Source organism: Phocoena phocoena, chromosome 11, assembly GCF_963924675.1.
Source record: "Phocoena phocoena chromosome 11, mPhoPho1.1, whole genome shotgun sequence".
Lineage (NCBI taxonomy): Eukaryota > Metazoa > Chordata > Mammalia > Artiodactyla > Phocoenidae > Phocoena > Phocoena phocoena.
The window spans coordinates 22213423-22234954 of NC_089229.1; the positions used below are offsets into that span (position 1 = coordinate 22213423).

The following is a 21532-nucleotide window of genomic DNA, read 5'->3' on the forward strand; positions in this document are numbered from 1 at the left end:
AATCAAAAGCTTTACAGACAAGCTAAAGCTAAGAGAATTCAGCACCGCAAAACCAGCTCTACAACAAATGCTAAAGGAACTTCTCTAAGTGGGAAACACAAGAGAAGAAAAGGGCCTTTAAAAATAGCAAACATATTTGCCTGATGGATATAGGTATGGTTACTGGGTGTAGGAAATAAAGCAGTTATATATATAAAGTGTTTAAAAAAATAAAATGCCTAATCATGAAGATGAGTAAAAACAAGTACTATTAATAAATAACAGGCAAATTTGAAAAATAAATGGCATTTCTAGATTTGAAAAGTATAACATTTGAAATTATTTTTAAAATTCTAAATGAACAGGTAAACAGCAGATTAAGCAGAGATGAAGAGACAATTGGTGAATTGGAAAATAAATTTAAAGAAATTTTCCAAAGTATAGCACAGAGAGCCAAAGAGGCAAATATATGAGAGACATGAAGCAATATGAAGGATGGAATAAGCAGATTAACCTACTTCTAGTTAGAGACTGAGGATGAAATAATAAAGAATATATAGGAGAAGAAAGTTTTTATGATAATTGCTAAATTTTCCCATAACTGATAAAAATGTGAATTCATAGTCCAAGAAACACACTGTATTCCAAACAAGATAAAGAGAAATCCATACCAAGCCACATTATTGTGAAATGGAAAGATGTAGAGGAGATCTTCAAAGCAGGTAGAGAAATGATGGATCACCGACAACAAAAAACACAGGTATAATGATAGCCAACTTATCAAGGAAAGATATAAGACAAAAGAGTAGAATAATACCTTCAAAATGTGAGAGAAAAAAAAAAACATCAACCTAAATTATGAGCTAAAAAAAACCTTTTTTACATAAATGAAAGTAAAATATGAAGACATTCACAGTTAAAAAACTTAAAATATTTACTACCAAAAGACTTTTTCCAAAAGAAAAACCTCAAGGATTACTTCAAGAAGGAAAATGATCTGAGGTCATTCTGAGGAAGGAATAGTGAATAAATAAAATGGAAACATGTATGCAAATTCAAATAAAAATAATCTGAATAAAATAATAACATCTGATTTGGAAAACTAACATACAGAATGAAAACACCGATAACAGTATTTGTTAGAGAAATAGTGATCTAATTTCAAGTGATATAACATCTTAAAATTATTCAGGAAGAGGGTGGTTAAGGTATTATTCACCTTTAGACTTTGTTAAATTAAAAATGTATGGTAAAATTTTAAGGATGTCTGAAGAATAAAAATAAATTGTATAAAGTCCAAGCCATAGAGAGAAAAATGGAATTAGAAAAAAAACAAAAAGGGGAATAGAGGTGGAAAAAGAATATGAAAGATAGATATCAAAATGTAAAGTAGTAGAACCAAGTCTAAATATGTAAAGCATCAAAATAAACATAAATTAGCTAAATTCACCAGTTAAAAGGAAGAGGTGGTAGGAGGGTAGGAAAACAAAACCCAGCTTTATGCTCTTTAAAATAGACACATCAATATAGCTAAGGGCACACCCCCACACACAAAAAGGCAAAGATGAAAAAAGTTGTACCTGAGAAATATTAGCCCAATAAAATCTGGCATAGCTATATCAGTATCAGGCCAAATAGACTTTAACACTGAAGGCATTACCAGAATATGGAGAGTCACTATGAAATTATAGAAGGTTCAGTTCACGAGGAAAATATAAACAATTGTAAGGAAAAACAGTCATAAGTTCACTAAAACTGAGAGATTTCAACATACCTCACTTAATTAGTGGAATATTTTGATAGCTCAGTTAATAAGCTTATCTAATAAAATGCAAAGCTTTAGAGCCAACAATTAGAGAATACATGCTATTCTCATGAAACATTGATAAAAACTGATCTTAACTTGGCTAGCTATAAGGAAGTTTCAATACATGTCAAAGACTCATTCATATACACTACATTTTCTGACAACAATTAAGTTAAATTAAAGATTCCCATTTATATCCCCATAAATTTGTGATTTAAATATACATTTCCAAGTAACTCATGAGAAATGAGTTAGGAGACACCATAATTCTAACTTTAAGATGTTTAGAATTAAAAATGTAAATACTAAATAATCATCATAGTGAAAAAAGTATGAGTGGAGCTTAGAAATTTTAAATCCTTATGCTAGAAGAGAAGAAATGCTGAAGATTAATGAGCTAAATGCAAATTTAAGAAATTTTATAAGAAACGATAGAATTAGCCCAGAGAAGTAGGAGAAAGAAAAGGGAAAGAACAGAAATGAATGATATAGACAAATAATATACAAAGTCAGAAGTGGAATTTTTGGTAACACTTTAAAGTGGATGTACTTTCTACTAAAAATGGTAAAAAAAAAAGAGAATATAAAATACAGATAAACTATGCTAGGAATGAGGAGGGATATAACTACAGATACTCTATAAAAAGATTCAAAGGAAAATAAGTAAAAATTACAAACAACTTTGTGGCAATTAATTTAATACTGAAAGAAATAGACAAATTCTAGGTATTTGTAACTTACCAAAACTTCAAAAAGCTATAGAAGCTCTAAATAGTCCTATAGACTATTAGAGAAATTAGAGAAATTCACTCAATTTCTCTAAACTATTAGAGAAATTGAGTGAATAATTTTAAATCTTCCCACAAAGAATATGTTAAGTCTAGATGATTTTAAAGTTAAATTAAATTAGCTTTTAAGAAACAGATCATTCCAATCTCATACAAACTCCTCGAGAGAAGTGAAGAAGTGGGAATTTTCCCCAACTAGTCTTGAAACTAGTAATCTTCATATCAAAACTAGATAGCATAAGAAAGGAAAAACGAAAGGCCTGTTTCATTCATGAATATAGATGCAAAAATCTAAACAAAGTACCAGCAAACCAAATCTAGCAGGATAGCAAAAGGAAAATTCATTATGACCAATTCAACCCATTAATATACAGTTTGCTTAACATGAGAAAGTATGTTATTCCCACTAACAGATTAAAGGAGAAAAACTACATAATCAACTCAATACGTGAAGAAAAACATTTGATACAAACTCAAAATTCAATCATAATTTTTTAATTATAAAATTCTCATTAAAGTTGGAATAGAAAGGAACATACTTAACCTAATAAATGCTGCCTGCCAATGCAGGGGACACGGGTTCGTGTCCCGGTCCGGGAAGATCCCACATGCTGCGGAGCGGCTGGGCCCGTGAGCCATGGCCGCTGAGCCTGTGCGTCCAGAGCCTGTGCTCCGCAATGGGAGAGGCCACAACAGTGAGAGGCCCGCGTACCGCAAAAAAAAAAAAAAGAAGTGAACATCGTTTTTAAATGGGGGCAAAAGCATTCTGCGGTAGATGCGATTAACGTTCTCAGCTCTTCACTTCCTCTTCTGCCATGTTCCTTTGTAGTGCTGTAGAGACAGTGGCATTTACATCCTCACTCAATTTACTTTAGGATGAGACACATGACTTTATTCTGTCAATCAATGTGAGAAGTAACAGTGTGCCAATTCCTAAGTGAGACCTGAAGAGGTATCACGTATTTCCACTGTGGAAAGAGAACACCATGTAGCCTCTGCACAACCACTGTACACTCATGAAATAAGAGTGAAAAAAGCAAATAATATCTTAGTATTTGTCTGAAAATTGTTTTGATCTCAGGGACCCCATGCATCCATGGACTACACTTTGAGAACTACTAGAATAATGGACATTTCCTATAAGCAAGTAGAGTCTTAGACAACCACAATACAATCAAACCAGGAAATTGACGTTAATATATTACCATCTATACAAGTTTCAGACTCTATTCAAAATTTGCTCGTTTCCCCAATAATAATTTTTATGATGAAAGAATCTAGCTCAGGATCACACATTGCATTTAGTTGTAATGTCTCTTTAGTCTCCTTCCATCTGGAACAGTTCCTCTGACTTTCCTTGACAGTCATTACCTTGACACTTCTGAAGATTACAGGCCAGTGACTTTGTAGAATGTCCCACAAATTAAGTTTATTTGATGTTTCTACCTGAGTAGATCTAGGTTATGCATCTTTAGAAGGAAAATCCAGAAGTGATTCTGTGTTTTTCTCAGTTCACCCTATCAGGTGGGGCAAGATTTTGATTTGCTCTATTCCTTCCGATGTTCACCTTGATCATTTGATTAAGATAGTGCCTCCCAGACTTCTTAAGTGTAGAGTCATTCTTTCTCTCTTAGTAACTAGTAAGTATTTTGTGAGGAGGTGATTTGAAATTATTTAAATTTCCCATTCCTAATCAAACTTTTAAATCATCCATTTATTTATATATGTTTATGGGTTCATGTTTTCTTATTTTATTCAGTGGGTTATAATCCATTACTGTCATTATTTATTTTGTTTCTAAAATTGTCCTTAGTTTAACCAGCCCATTCAAGCTGGCTTCCCTGTCATCTTGACATGCCTCTTCATGCTTTGAGCACTTCCTTGCTCTCTGGCACAAGGTTTTCCAGGCTCATCTTGTACTTTCTCTGCCCTGACCCTGATATCAGTCGTTTCTCAATGGATCCCTGTTTCTTTTAGTGGAAAATACATTTAGAAGCTAAGTCTGGGCTTTACTTATTGCTATTGGGAGCTCAATTTCCCAGGCCCTCTCAATGGACAGAGTTAGGTATATATGTATGTAAATACACACATACACAAATATATATTTATATCTATATCTATCCATTTCTCTCTCTCTATCTTGAAAATATATTGGTATCTCCAGTTACAAGCCAGCAGCACAAGGTTCACTCTACTTTTCTCCCTCTTCCTATTTCTAACTCCCTCCTTAAAAAGTGAGAAATCTGGCTCCTTACTGTAGTTGTTTATTTGATCACCCCTCTGTAAGTAAGCAGTTTCCCATATCCCCTGCCACCTCCTCCCCACTCAGGCATCTTTCTCATCCTGAGATTTGATTCCCCATGCCTGTTTATCTGTGTGAACACCCTGCTCACCTTCCTGGGACTCTAACACCTTATGGCAGGACATCCCACAGGTGGACACCCTCCTTTCACTGATGGGGCTTTGACATGTTATGCCAGGCCACCCTATGCATGAACACTTTCCTCTTCTGGACATGGACACCTTCCTCACCCTGTTTGGGTTTTGACACTCCTTGCTAGGCCACCCTTCTGCAGGGATATCCTCCTTTACTAGTTTTCTGACTCTCCTTTACTAGTTTTCTGACTCCTTCTGCCAGGCCACTCCTCCCGCATGGATTTCCTCCTCACCCCACCCGGGCTCTGACTGTCCATACTGGGTCACACCCCCGTGTGTACACCCCCTTCACCCTGCTTGGATTCCAGTGTACCATGCTGAGTTGCTCCTAAACATGGACACCACCCTTACTTTGCTTGGGCTCTGATACCCAACTCCAGGCTGCCTCTCCACTGAAGATAAGGATGCCATCTCACTCTTCTCCATCAAGTGACTTGAGGAGTGAATTGCTCATGGAGGGAAAGGGTAAGGGGAAAGAAAATGATCAGCCACCTCATGACTGAGCTTCTCTACTTACAGTATAGGTTGTTCTTTCAGAACTTTATTTTCTTAATTTCTTTTAAATAATTTTGAATTTTAAGTTACAGCTTTCAAATTATTTGGGGGCCACATTTATTTTTTGGTTTATTTTCATTAGCTTTTAAACATTCATTTTCTTCTCCTTTTCTTGCAATGTCTTTAAATAGGGTTGTATCAAAATCCTTTTTTGTTCCCCGTCTTTAATGAGAAGAATGCCCTAGACTATTCGGAAGAGGCTTCTGTGTGAGAGCAGGCATGAGCCACAGTAGCTTTCTTCATGGCTCAAAGACTTTCCCTTTTTTGTTATCATGAAGTATTGAGATAATATGGGTACTTCTCTGCTTGATTAAGAAAGGCTTCCTGCTGTTATCTTGTTCTTTGCCAGAGTTGCATGCACCTTGCCTTACAAAGTAGTACTCTCATATTTGAACACTGTATTTTGTTATTATTACATTGAAGGTCTCCCTCCTCCGGTCCTCTGCCTTCCATGCCACTCCCTCCTTCCCGTTACATGAAATATCTTTCTCCGTGAGATCTCTGATGTTTTCACCCTGTTCAATTCGGATTCTGCTCCTGAAAATTTTTCTTCAGAGTGAGTCTCTAGTCTACTAAAAGCATGTATTTATCGAATATTTCTGAGATTCTCAAGGGTTTAAGCCACTTCTAATTGTCTTTTTGTGGGATTTTTTCAAGTTCTGCTGGTTATTCTCAGATTCTATTGTTCAGCATCCTGCTAAGTACTGGACCTTGTCATTTTAGGGATCAGAATCTGATGGCAGTTTCTGGGCCCCGTGGCTTGTAGGCTCCATCAATTTCCTTTTCTCTTCACCACTACCAGTTCTGGATCCTGCTGCTATCACATGATTTGGCTATGCCCATCCATTTTCCAGGGCCATGGAGATTCCTTGATACCTGCTTTATTGAAGCTATCACCTATAGTTGGGTTTTTTTGTTTGTTGTACTATCATATGCTCATTTTATTCTTTTACTATAATATGTATTGTTTTTATGAGGGGACTTGGGGAAATTAATTTTTAAAAACGTACATTATTGTCATGTTCTTGCCATCAGAAATACCAAGTGATCTTTTAAAAGTGTAAATCAAATCATGTCAACCCTACCCCTACCTTCATCTCAGACCTCATCTCCAATCATTCTACCCCCCTATGATGGTTAATTTTATGTGTCAACTTGAATGGTCCGTGGGGTGCCCAGATATTTGGTCAAACATTATTCTAGGTGTTTCTGTGAGGGTGTTTGGGGATGAGGTTAAACTTTAAATAGGTAGACTAAGTAAAGCTGATTGCCCTCTCTAACGCATGGGCTTTATCCCATCAGTTGAAGGCTTGAATAGAACCGAAAGGCTGATGTCGCCCTGAATGAGAGAATTTGTCCTGCTTGATAGTCTTTGAACTAGGAAACCAGCTTTTTTCCTGCCTTCATACTCAAACTAAAACATCATCTCTTCCTCTGTCTCAAGCCTACCAACCTTCGGATTAGAACTATACCATCAGCTCTCCTGGTTCTCAGGCCATAGGACTTGGACTGGAGCTATACCTTTCTCTTTCTGTCTCTGTCTCTCACTCTGACTTGTACACCACTCTCTCACCACTCTGTTGCAGCAACACTGGCCTTCTTACGGTTCAGAATACCCTTAAGGAGATTTTCATATCTTCTTCTCTTTGTCTGCAATAATAATCCCTATCTCATTGCTTTGTTTTATTTTTTTCACAGAACTTAACCATCATCAGAAATTATACTCTTTTTGATTTGCCTACAGTTGTGTCCTTTGGTGGAATGTAAGCATCCTGAGGGTGGGATATTATTGCCTTTGGTACTGCTGAGACTTTGGCACCTAGGACAGTGCCCGGTGGACAGAGGTATTTTATACATATTTGTGAAATGAATTCAGAATTTCTGCTAATATCAACATCAGCACTAGAATCCCAAAGACATTTTTGATTTTCCAAAGAGGAATGCAGTGACCCAATAAACAAAAGTTATGATCTATAATAAAAGAAGAAATTACTAGTTTTCCATAATTTGTTTTCATCTTAACATGAAATTTAGGGTTTTATTGTTATTCAGGTATTTATATAGGTGATAAATATCAGAGACAAAGATGGATAAAAATAAATATTGAACTTCTTACTATTGGGTACTTACTCTGACATTTCTTTGAAATGCTAATTATTCTTTGAATAACTATCAGATTGGAATTCACACATATTTAGTTCTGTGCCTTAGCATGAAATATCCACTTGTCAAAAAAGAAGTGTGAAATTAAATGAGACATGTTATGAAAAAACAGTTTAATCTATATACTTTGCCTCAGTTTCATCTAAAGAAATAGTAATAAAATGCAAAATTTCTTTTCAAAGTATATTTTTAAAAATATACAAGCGTGTCAAACTAATACTCTTTACTGAGTGTCTAATATAATAAATTACTACCACCTTTCTTTGTGAAAATGAAACCCTCTAGATTAGAAATTGTTGTTGTAATAAAGAAACACATATTTAATGTGTTCTATGCCACAGGCATTGTTCTAACTCCTATACTTTTAATTTTTCATTCAGCTTCACAATACTTTTAGTTATATACTATTACTATCATTATTTCCAGATATGAAAATATAAACATTGCCAGAGTTTATTGTGAAGAATGTATTAATTCTTCTTTAAAACTTGGGTTACAGGCTAAATCAGTTATCTGTTGCCATGTAGTAAACCACCCCAAACTTCGTGGCTTAAATCAACAGCCATTTATTTAGCTCATGATTCTGGTACGTGTTTTCTTCTGGCCTGGGCCAGACTCAGATAATCTTGCCTGGGCTTGTTCATGCAACTGTGGTCAATTGGCAGATTGTCCTGGAGTTGGTTAGTCCTGGTCGGCCTCACTCACATGTTGAAAGTTAGCTGGCCTTCAGCTGAAGTGACAGGGTGGCTGGTGTGTTAACCATGCCCTTTTATTTTGGAGGGATTTTTTTTTTTTTTTTTTTTTTTGATGCTTTGACATCTTGGGACCTTGCTGACTCTGCAGACACTGCCCCTCCCAGGGTTAGGTAATTCTTAAAGATAGTAAATAACTCACCTGAAGACACACTTTTCATACGCAAACCAATCTAAAACCATACTCCAACCACTTTCTTTATCAGGTTCTCACACTGGGCCACTACCCACCTGCCCTAATCACAGCAGAGCCAGGTACCAGATAACTAGGAACAATCCCTATGGCCTAGAGCCTAATGAAAAGACTTGAAGTAACCAGTCCTAAAACTGCTTACCCTGTTTTGTCCATTACTTCCCATAGAAAGCACAATAAAGGCTCTTGTCCATCTTTTCCCCCACTCATTCTGCCTCTTGACTAATACTGGTGCTTCCGCATGTGTCGCTTCCACCCCCAGTGACATGGCATGCTCCTTCCTCTTGGGATCTATGACTATAACAATGTCTTTTCAGTGGCAATTGTCTCCTAATCTGTTAGGCTCATTATACTTGGGGGAAAAAAAAAGAAAAAAAACCCTACAATTTCAAACACCTGGGTAATGTATCATTTCATCATCCAGTGGGCTAGCCCGAGCTTGTTCACATAGCGGCAGGGTTCCAAGAGCTGCAAGAGAACAAGTCCCAGTCCATGAGTGCTTTTCAAGTCTTTCTTATATCATGCTTGCCATTGTCCCATTGACCAAAGCAAGGCACATGGCCACACTTAAAGTCGCTTGGGAGGAATGGATACAGGCTTGGGGTGTGGCTACAAGGAGCCTTTGAGGATTGGGGTCATAACTGCAATCAATCCACCCAACAGGAATTTCAGGAGGTTTCATATCAATTTCACATTGTCTTTGATCTGAGAAATCCTTAGGGTTTGGGCACTGAAATAAGTAATATTTGCCTTTTTACAACTCTTGGCAAAAATGTTAACAACTATCACAATGCTAAGAACTATTATTCAAAGCCTAGGCTTATGAGCTAATAACTAAATTCTCTTTTACTTAGAGAAGTGACTGCCTGTGACTAGAGCACATGGACAGTATAAAGCATTTTGGAATGGCGATTATAGTTTTTGATGGTTTTGATGAAACCACCGAAGGGATGATAACCTAATAATGATATTCATAGGAAAATTTAAATAATATTATGCCCCTAAATATCTCATTATTGTGAACATGATCAGAAACCTCTTGACTGAGATTTACAGAATCTTTTTCCTATAATAGACTGACTCTTTTCAATTTTTCCTCTCAAACTTAAACCGTTTAGCCTTTTTCAGCAACTTCTCAGCAAAATTCTTCCCTATTTCAGAATTCTTCCTTCCTTCTACATTATTTATGCATTACTATCATCTCATACCAACCTGCTTATGCTGTAAAGCATTATAGGGGAGCCAAGTAGCCCAGGAAGAAAAAAGAGAAAATAAATTGGAACAGAACAGAACAGATTTTATTTTCTCTTAGTATTAGCTTACCTCCATGAAGCAGAAGAAATTCTTTTCATCCACTTTCCCCAAATTCCAGAAATAGTCATAAACAGGAGAAACATGTCTCTCCTCGCAAAGAGCCTACTTGATTGTGAACCCTAGATTGTTCTTTTATCTTAATAGTAATATATTTTCCAGGCCAGTGGATATAGGAAATCTGATAGACCTTAGTCTGAATCTCAGCTTAACCACTTACTAGATGGGGAAACTTCAGAATCTTAAGTTGTCTACATGTTAATTTTGACTTCTAAAAAATGGGTATAGTAGAGCATAAACTCTAGCCTTTAGAAAGAGTTTAAGGCTGCCTTGCCTTACGCTCCACCCATTCTTCTACCCCAAGAAGGATCTCTGTTGTGAGGGGAGGGAAAAATAGAGTTAGGAAGGACATAGTGTTGCTACATTAGAAAGGGATGGAGTTTTTATGGGACGATCAAGTGCTTATAATAGTATGGGATGAATCAGATTGTTTCTCTTATAGACTGTTGTCTCTCGGACCTTTCTTCCTGTCACTCTTGTTTCTTTCATCTCAGGATACCACTGTGTTAGGTCTAGGCAGGGGGTTGTCTTCGTTTGGAAAAGCCAAACAGGAACCAGGGTGAGGTCTGGGGATATGTAAAGCCAGGAATGTACCTACTTCCATCAGCTCCAAGAAAGGCAAGAGTATACAGACCTGGGACCAAACTTCAATAAAGAAAACCAATTTGTCTGTAGCATTCTTTGAGCAAATATCTATTGAGACTTATTGTGGTAGCCAATTTGTTTACATATTCTGGCCAAATCTCTTTTCTGTGAGAAAATCATGATTATTAATCATTTCACAGGATTGTTATGACGATCAGATGAGGGGATATAAATATTATCTCTAATTCAGTGCATGCATAGTAAATAGCCCATACCAAATAAATGTTACTTGTAAATTTATAAAAACTTTGGTGTCTTGGGTTTATAATAATAACTAACTTTTTAAAAGTGTGAGTCAGCAAGTCAAGTTTGAATTTGTTGTTATTATCTACCACATTGGCTATATTTTACTTTTTCATAAGATTAGGTATGGGCTTATCAGGTAATTTAACTTTTGATCATGGCAAATATTTAGCTGAATTTTTTTTTGAATTTTGTTTTATTTATTTTTTTATACAGCAGGATCTCATTAGTTATCCATTTTATACATATTAGTGTATATATGTCAATCCCAATCTCCCAATTCATCATACCACCACCACCACCACCCCCTGCCATGTTCCCCGCTTGGTGTCCATACGTTTGTTCTCTACATGTGTGTCTGAATTTCTGCCCTGCAAACCAGTTCATCTGCACCATTTTTCTAGGTTCCACATATATGCATTAATATACGATATTTGTTTATCTCTTTCTGACTTACTTCACTCTGTATGACAGTCTCTAGATCCATCCACATCTCTACAAATGACCCAATTTCGTTCCTTTTTAAGGCTGAGCAATATTCCATTGTATATATGTACTACATCTTCTTTATCCATTCGTCTGTCGATGGGCATTTAGGTTGCTTCCATATCCTGGCTGTTGTAAATAGTGCTGCAGTGAACATTGGGGTGCATGTGTCCTTTTGAATTATGGTTTTCTTTGGGTATATGCCCAGTAGTGGGATTGCTGGGTCGTATGGTAATTCTATTTTTAGTTTTTTAAGGAACTCCATACTGTTCTCCATACTGGCTGTATCAATTTACATTCCTACCAACAGTGCAAGAGGGTTCCCTTTTCTCCACACCCTCTCCAGCATTTGTTGTTTGTAGATTTTCTGATGATGCCCATTCTAACTGGTGCGAGGTGATACCTCATTGTAGTTTTGATTTGCATTTCTCTAATGATTAGTGATGTTGAGCAGCTTTTCATGTGCTTCTTGGCCATCTGTATGTCTTCTTTGGAGAAATGTCTATTTAGGTCTTCTGCCCACTTTTGGATTGGGTTGTTTGTTTTTTTAATATTGAGCTGCATGAGTTGTTTATGTATTTTGGAGATTAATCCTTTGTCCGTTGACTCATTTGCAAATATTTTCTCCCATTCTGAGGATTGTCTTTTCCTCTTGTTTGTAGTTTCCTTTGCTGTGCAAAAGCTTTTAAGTTTCATTAAGTCTCACTTGTTTATTTTTGTTTTTATTTCCATTACTCTAGGAGGTAGATAAAAAAAGATCTTGCTGTGATTTATGTCAAAGAGTGTTCTTCCTATGTTTTCTTCTAAGAGTTTTATAGTGTCCAGTCTTAGGTCTCTAATCCATTTTGAGTTTATTTTTGTGTATGGTGCTAGAGAGTGTTCTAATTTCATTCTTTTACATGTAGCTGTCCAGTTTTCCCAGCACCACTTATTGAAGAGACTTTTTTCCATTGTATATCCTTGCCTCCTTTGTCGTAGATTAGCTGACCATAGGTGCATGGGTTTATCTCTGGATTTTCTATCCTGTTCCATTGATCTATATTTCTGTTTTTGTGCCAGTACCATGTTGTCTTGATTACTGTAGCTTTGTAGTATAGTCTGAAGTCAGGGAGTCTGATTCCTCCAGCTCCGTTTTTTTCCCTCAAGATCATTTTGGCTATTCGGGGTCTTTTGTGTCTCCATACAAATTTTAAGATTTTTTGTTCTAGTTCTGTAAAAAATGCCATTGGTAATTTAATAGGGATTGCATTGAATCTGTAGATTGCTTTGGGTGGTATATTCATTTTCACAATATTGATTCTTCCAATCCAAAAACATGGTATATCTCTCCATCTGTTTGTATCATCTTTAATTTCTTTCATCAGTGTCTTATAGTTTTCTGCATACAGGTCTTTTGTCTCCTTAGGTAAGTTTATTCGTAGGTAGTTTATTCTTTTTGTTGCAGTGGCAAATGGGAGTGTTTCCTTAATTTCTCTTTCATATTTTTCATCATTAGTATATAGGAATGCAGGAGATTTCTGTGCATTAATTTTGTATCCTGCAACTTTACCAAATTCATTGATTTAGCTGAATATTAAAGTGACCAATCAAAAAAGTAAACTGACTTCCTTTGCTAATTTCTTTGGCCAGGTTTTTACACAGTATGTCTTTAAAAGACAAATTAGGTCATTAAAAAAAAGCATGGTGTATTTTAAATCTCAGCAAACGTTTATGTTTTATCTTAGAAAAAAATTATAAAGAATAAAAATTATCATCTTTGGTTTCTTTTCTGCATTACATTTTCAAAGATCTAAAGAAATTGAAAAATAACTAATGCTATTTCAGAAGAAAGAAAGATAGCTTTGTGTTAGTAGCTCAACATCAGTTTCTTGTAAAAGGCACTCAATTTTTAGTGATATTGCATTATTTGCCTACGTTTAAGCCTGAACAAATCCTTTTTGTCTAAATCATATAATCTATATAGAATTAATCTTAATTTTATATTTGAAGTAACACTATCAGGACTATTAACCTTAAATTACTCCTAATTATACTTCTTTTCAAGATTTTGTTTTTGAATTTATTTCCTGGCAGAAGGGCAAAGGAATGTCATTATATATGATCTTGATTTACCTGCCTGATGTCCTACTGCACAATGATTCATTTACTCCAAGAGTTTGAACGTGGGTGTCCCATTTTAAGAAAACCTGATTTTATCCAATGTAAAACGTATTCCCTGGGGACAAAGGAGAAGGGTGGGCAATTACTCAATTAATACCCGATTCATACCTTTGAAATGCACCCTAAAGTAATTCAGGAAGATCTGGTTCATACACACACAAACACACACAGACACACACACACACACACACACACATTCATTTTATACATGGCACTGTAGCCTCATGGGTATTTCATAAAGTGAGGATATCACTGTGTAGCAACAAATCAAATGTCTGGACATTGCACAAGTTGTATCAGGGTTTTCAGAGTCCTTTATAAACAAGCATCCTTACCTTCTTTTTCCCTTTTGCAGATGATCTCTCTCAAGAGGAGGACAATGATCCCCCAAAAGAATATGATCCTGGGCAATTTGCAGGCCTTCTCCATGGATCCTCTCCAGCATGTGAGTCCCCTGAAAATCCATTTCATCTCTATGGGAAAAGAGATGAACGTGAAGAAGGAAAAGATGAAGTCAGTTTGACAAATAGTCCTTTGCCTTTCAAGCAGACTCCAATAGAAAATAACTCAGAACCTTTGGTAAAGAAAATTAAACCCAAAGTAGTCAGTAGAACAATTTTTCACAAAAAAAGCAACCAACTCGAAAACCATACCATTGTTGGCACAAGAACAACTAGGAGTGGATCCCGGAATGGGGACCAGTGGATTGTGAACACTGGGGGATTTGTGGAGAGAGCCTGTACCCTGGGAAGAATAAGGTCATTGCCAAAAGCCCTGATCGACATGCATTTATCAAAAAGTGTCTCTAAATCGGATTCTGATCTCATTGCCTACCCTTTGAATGCAAAAACATCAGGAGTTAACTGGACTGAATCTTCAACTGCTGATCACAGTTCTAAAGGGAATTCTGAAAGAACGCCATCCTTCACTTCCGAATGGGAAGAAGTAAGATTTGTTCTTATTATTCCTTATTTAAGGCTTTAGCATCGAGGGGGTTTTGGGGGAAGGACTTTCAGCTTTTTAAGTCTCTCAAAGGAAAAAAAAATTAACAAACACATATAATTCCAAGTGGAAGGGAAAGGTTCTAGAGGTGTCACATGATAATTTCAGTGAGTGTGAAAACAACACATGAGGGGAAATCTGTTGTTTCTATAGAAATTGATATCAAGCAGAAGTAATAACTAGCTATGAGGTACAAGAAAATGTTCACATTGTGTCCTACCAAGCATTGCAGCTGACAAATTGAGAAAAATGTTTGTATTTTTGTTGCTCCGTATCGTTTTGTTACTTGCTAAACGCTTTGTTAGCTCATCTCCCTTCTTTAAAGTATCTTATAGTTTCAGAAGGACTTTTATAATCTTGATGATAAACAGAATGGTCCTGGCCTTTCTCCAAGTACCATACAAAAAACACAAATTACTTAATATTTCCCTTTACAACTATTAGAGAGACATTAAAGAAAAATATGTTGCAGTCCAGTATCACCAATTTAAGCTCTACTTAAAGACAGAGTCTTTAATTTCATAGAATTACTCAGAAAGCAAGTGCCCTTGTAAGGTTATAAAATATCATCCTTTGTCCCTGACATCATTATTATATAATAAAGTAATGAAGTCTCTTGCTTTTTCTTGAATTTCTTCAAAGAATGGACCACACTCTTCCTTTCATTCTAACATGTCACATTTTGTCTCTCAGAAGATTGTGCTGGTTGAATTAGGTTTTGAAGCACAGTAGGTCACTATAGTATTCTGAGAACTAGAAATGGAAATGGTTCTGGTATTGACATTCTGAATTGAGCTGTTAGAGAAAATCACTTAATCTCTCTGCACCTGTTTCAGGGTGAACAAAATGGGACCTTTAAGTAATGCTCACTGTCCTTTCTGAAACCTGCTGTCTTCCTAAGGTTGCTAGGATGATGAGGAGAGGGATTAAACCATGAATAGCTAAAGCTCTGACAGTCATATCTTCCTGTACATTCCATAGTAGTAGATTGATAGTTTATTCAGATCTATCCATTTCTTATATTTATTAACTCTGTGAATAACATCTGGAGATCCTTTTTGGAACAAGGCAGGATTAATTAACCTTTAACTTACCTCTTAGCATCAAGTTGTCTCCATGCCTAGATTCTTGTGATTACATGCTACAAATCAGCTTGTGTCTGGTTAAACCATTTAACAAGAACTTGGTTCCAATGGTCATGCTTCACTGGTCAGATGAGATGCACGCTCTCAGACAGAAGAGGAAGTATGCCCGAGAGGGTAGACATTATCACGTGAATTTATCCTCAGCTCCTTCCCCATCTGAGTTTAAAGGATACACAATTTCTAACTTACTGACCCATGTAGGTCCAAACAAAGTTCATTTTAGGAAATACAAAGAAAAGGCAAGCTGATTTTGAAAGTTTAAGAAAGGGAAATATAATTTGTATTTCTAAAAGCATTTCAAAAGATGTCTGCCTCCCTTTAAACCCTTCTCTGTCGGTCTCTTAATTGTTGTATTGCAATGGTAATAATATCAAGAATATATGCTTCTGGAAAAAAAAAGCATATATGCTTCTGGCATATGAAAGTATTTTAAAATGCAATGCTGTATGCTAAGTGAAATGAGTCAGACAGAGAAAGACAAATACTCTATTATATCACATATATATGGAATCTAAAAAACATAACAAACTAGTGACTATAACAAAAAAGAAGCAGACTCACAGATATAGAAATCAAACTAGTGGTTACCAGTGGCAGGGGAGAGGGGCAATATAGGGTGCGGGATTAAGAGGTACAAACTATTGGCTGTAAGATAGGCTCAAGGATGTATTGTACAACACAGGGAATATAGCCAATATTTTGTAATCACTGTAAATGGAAACTAACTTTTAAATTTTGTATAAAAAATAAAAATAAATTAAAAATTTTTAAATAAAAAATAAATAAAAGTGCAACACTATAAGTGAATGTAATAATTCCTTTATATGGTTTTTGTTTCTCACAGATTGACAAAATAATGAGTTCCATAGATGTTGGAATTAACAGCGGACTTGAAGAAATTAATGGTGAGAACACAAGTAAGGAAACCTCTCCTCTATGTTGTAAGGAATAAATGTGCTCAAGAACTAGCTATGAAATGATAGGAGTCTATAGATAATTTCATGTTTTACCATAACAATAGTAGCTACAAATTGTTTTTTTCCATTCATATCAAACAACTATAACCTCTAAACAACGTCAATTATACTGATTTAGCAAATTGAGAGATTTTTTCCGCATGTGCTATTTTACTATGCCAGTTAACATTAATGAAGTCCAACTTTATGTAGAGCTAAGTATGAAGCAATTCAAAGTGTTCTAGAGCATGGTAACAACACACTACTATTTCTCATTCCGTGAAACGTCCCATTCATCCTGGCCAAAGTGATTAACAACTTCTCCTAAATTGTAAGCTCCAGTATGGCAAGAACTGTGTGTTATTCATCTTCTTGTATCCCAGAATACCTAGCAGCATGTCTCACAAATAGTCGGTTCTGCAATCACCCTTACAAAGTATTGTTTTCTTCCCTATAATTAAAGCTCAAGAGTGGAAGGTCATTTAAAACTTTAAGTTAGTAGTGATAGCTGATGTTTCTGTAGAGATGATAAGATTAAGGTCTGCAGGAGAGAAGCCTAAATATATCATAGGGTAAACAGTTACAGTCCTTGTGGCCCTTTGATAGTCACCAGAGTCTTTTAAACAGCACTCTAAGTGACTTAAGCACAGGAAAGTTGGAGAAGCGCTCTCTTCTGGTGCACTGGGCCTGGGTAGACAAGAAGTGACATTGAAATCTGGGGTTGCAGTCAATGAAGGGAATATTCAGGTCTAAATGATACCCTTACAGGAGCACCCCACTCCTTGCTCCTATGCTGGGACAAGTATGAACTTAAATTGTTCTAATATGGCTGGGCTCCATGTTAATTAAGTGATAATTTCCTAAAAGACTAGACAGTTTTTTTTTCTAAAACACGTGTTTGTTTTAGATTTTAAAAACTGAAAAATTATGAAAAAAAGTACCAAAATTGTGTGCATTTCTTCAGTGACACAAGCTTGATGGCATGTGTAGCTAGCTCGCTCACACAGAAATGCTGATAAACATTGAGGACTTTTCCAGTATCCAGAGAACTAGCCTAAGAATGTATGTTGCCATATAGTTCTTTCAGATATGCTTACAGAATAATTTCAAGAAAGCTGTAGGAATGCAGATTTTTGACTGATGTGAAGGTAAGAATGTATTTTCTTATCATAGTAAGTTCCCTGTTACTGAGAATATTCAAGCAGAGATTTAATGCTTCTCTGTTGGAAGACTTAGGTGACATTGAACATTCTAATGTAAAATTCTTCAGATAGTACCATAGAATTGCAAAAATATCATAAACTTTATTATAATGAAAATAAGTACAAATGTTAAAATTGCCACTCAGGCAAAATTGCCTTTGAAGGGCATTTTAATAATAAATAAATCCACAGATTATTTTCCCTTAAATTACCCTCGTTTCACCTCTCAGATCACCATCCTACCCACTGCCTTTATTTACTATTTTTCTACAGTGATAATGAAGATGAAGACTCAGTCCCCAAAGCATCATTACTATTAACAAAGACTGGTTCTGTATGCGCCTTAATTTTCACTTCTTAATTACACACTAGTTATGCACTAAGTGATTGACCATAATATGTGGCATTCCAATTGGCCATTAGGCCATTTGTGAATTACAGCTTTAGTGGTGCAGGCTTTTCCCTCTCGAGACTAGACAGAACTGGAGAAGTGATAGACAACCCCGTGAAGATGACATTCCACAAATAATGTATTGGGTACTGAGTGTGGCCAGGAAATCACATGGTGGAATAAAAAGTCAGACAGAAGTGAATTCAAATATCAGTCCTGCTATTTACTAGCTGCTTGATCTTCGGCAACTCACTCAGTTTCCCCATCAACAGAAATGGAGATATTAATGTAGGATCGTTGTAGAGACATATACAATGGCATATAAGTAGAGTATGATACATGTAGACATGTATTAAATTTTACCTCTCCCTTACCCTATCATGAGGGAGATGCTGTTTTAGACAGTGTGGGCATATCAAGGTAACCACACATCAGCCCTTCTTTTAAGAACTTTACAATGTCAGCTAGTCTCACAGCCTTCATGTTAAATTTACTGTATTCCCTGGAATTGTGGCGTGTCAGTTAGAGTGCAGGTCATAACAAGCCCGACAGTCAGATGGTACCAGAGAAGAGTAATTACTAAAAGAGAGCATAAAACTCCAGGCTACCCTGGCAAGGAGAAGAGGATAATCTAGATGTTTGTTTGTTTGTTCGTTTGGCTGCATTGGGTCTTTGTTGCTGTGCACTGGCTTTCTCTAGTTGCGGCGAGCAGGAGCTACTCTTTGTTGCAGTGCACGGGCTTCTCACTGCGGTGGCTTCTCTTATGGAGCACGGGCTCTAGGCGCGCGGGCTTCAGTAGTTGTGGCACGCGCGCTCAGTAGTTGTGGCTCACAGACTCTAGAGCGCAGGCTCAGGAGTTGTGGCTCACGGGCTTAGTTGCTCCTTGGCATGTGGGATCTTCTCGGACCAGGGATCAAACCCATGTACCCTGCATTGGCAGGTGGATTCTTAACCACTGTGCCACCAAGGAAGTCCCTTTAGAATGCGTTGATTTAAATGTGCTAAATTATTTTTATGAAATCTGAGTATTCTCTTTTTGCTTGACAATGAGGAAGAGATGTGCCATAAAACCAATGGGAATTCAATTTAGAGTGAGCAAGAGGCAATGGTACTTTACCTAGTATTGTGTTGTCGGCATCTACAGTTTTGTTTTGGAAGGCCACTGAGCCAAGCACTACGACTGGCTTCATCACAGATGCATAGTTTTATGAGCATTTATGATGTTTGTTGCTGAAAACCTCAGAAGGTGATTGGGAGACTAAAATCATAAGCAGTGGAGATACATGATGGATCAAGGATCAGCATTAAATTTTCCATGCTGTTGCCCCTTATGTTTCATTGTTTTAGTTTGCCCTCCTCCCGCCGCGCTTGCATTTGCAATTTCAGGTATTTTTGTAAACAAAATATTTATTGGACCAGGAAGGGAGTTGGAACTCTTCCATCTTCATTCCTAAAAATATGAACCAGCTCAAAGTTTGAGCAGTCTCTATGAATTGTATAACTAGTTTCACCCATAGAAATCATTTTTCTCTCTTTTAAAAAATTTCCTCAGCAATTATACAGTAGTTTGAAACTTATCTGGCAGCCCCAACTCTCCAGGACTAAGATAGAAATAAAAGTAAATAACATTTACTGAATTTATTTTAGGTCAGTCCCTTAGGTTCTCACTCAGACTAATATTAATGGATGGTTTTCACAAACATAACGTCTGGTTTCCCACTTGAAATCAGACTTAAATGCCAGATAAATTGGCGTTGGCAGTAGGATTCAGTTATATCAATACCTCGTATTATGTAGAACATCCTGCTCTTTGGTGGTGCTGTATATGTGATATGATAATACATTCTATGTCATCGTGTACAGCCATGTATAGGATTTTTTCAGAGAAAAGATTTTAAGGTTAGATAGATTTGGCTTCAGATCCCAATGTTGCATCTCAGTGGCTTTGTGACCTCTTAGATCTCAGTTTCTTCCCCTATAAATTCAGAGTTTTAACAACCACCTCATAAGACTCCTGCAAGGTTAAATTATACGATTGTACTACTGTAGCCTAAAACATAGCAGGTGATCAATAAATATAAATTCTCTTACCTTCTTATCCAGGTATGCATGACTTACCTTTCTAATTGGAGTGTACACCACACAGGAAGAGACTTGGGAAATCTTTCTTTTTGATCAGTAAAAACTGTAGTTAAGATATACGCTTCATATTCTAAGTTTTTTTCATGTGGAGTCTTTCTTGAAGTTTTATTTCTTAACCATCGTCTTTGTATCACAAGGAAGTACTTTCATGTTAGGAAATTTACCATATTCATTGGAACTACTTCATGTTGTCACACTTTCCAAGAATCAATTTGATGATCTTCTGGATGAGATTGAGAATCACTTAAGTAAAGTGGAGGCAATAATTGGCTCCACAGGATCTGCTTATTGTTACACCACAGCAAATATGCAAAGTAACCAAGTGCCCAGACTTTACAGTCCAGGAGTGGCTGATAATCTTATAAACACCCTCCTATTTCTAAACTGGCCTCACTCATCTCCTGCTACAAGGACGTTAGGTATATGGACTATATTAGATTGATCTCAGGTACCTGAATATAAAAAATAGTATTTAGTTAAAAGGTATTTTTTGAGGCTGGGATTTTTGTCCTTATACTTAAGATTGAATTGTATTCAAAGAGAAATATTCTAGAGTCTTATCTTTTAAAAATCTACTTTTGCCAATGTATGAATTTCATCTAAATTTTAATTATAAAGTATTTGTAAAGGATTTTACCATAGAGTACACTGTCTATATTGGATAGATAAAGCAACTCTTAAGTTATTTGCTGGAGAATACATAGCTCTGAAAGCAGCAGTTAACAATAATCCAGAGCCCTGCTTTCTAAGCTTTTGCTTCTCTTCCTCCAAGAGTCTGAGGGCCAGGTTACAGTGCAGGGTTCCTTATAGCCATAGAGACCTTCCATGGAGAGTTTCTAGGAATTTAGGGACTCGCTAAGGCAGAGTAAGTGTTCTCTCCTCCTGAGCTAAGCTCCACCTTTTCCCTGGTCTACAGGAACAGAGAGAGTTCACATGATCCTTTCCCCAAAGAGAGTCTGTTTCTAAGTGGCTACGGCAGACATCTCCACAGCCCCAGAAGCTGCTCCTCCCTGATGTTTCGGTTGCTTCCAGGCCCCTGATATTTACTCACACAGTTCAGATCTGCATCCGGAGGTTCTTTGCCACCAATGCAGCTGATAGCTGTCCTCCTGCTAA

General features: G+C 36.5%; 1 protein-coding gene across 3 annotated transcripts in view; it reads left to right on the plus strand.

Moving 5' to 3' along the window:
• The window catches only part of ANKS1B (ankyrin repeat and sterile alpha motif domain containing 1B), a 1192652-nt gene that overhangs the window by 680178 nt on the left and 490942 nt on the right, over positions 1-21532 (plus strand). For 2 of the 3 annotated variants that reach the window (XM_065888049.1, XM_065888050.1), the window contains exons 13-14: positions 13934-14523; positions 16570-16642. In XM_065888049.1, the coding sequence (XP_065744121.1) occupies positions 13934-14523; positions 16570-16642 (663 nt within the window). The remainder of the gene's footprint in view (positions 1-13933; positions 14524-16569; positions 16643-21532) is intronic. The other variant, XM_065888051.1, reaches the window with a different exon arrangement.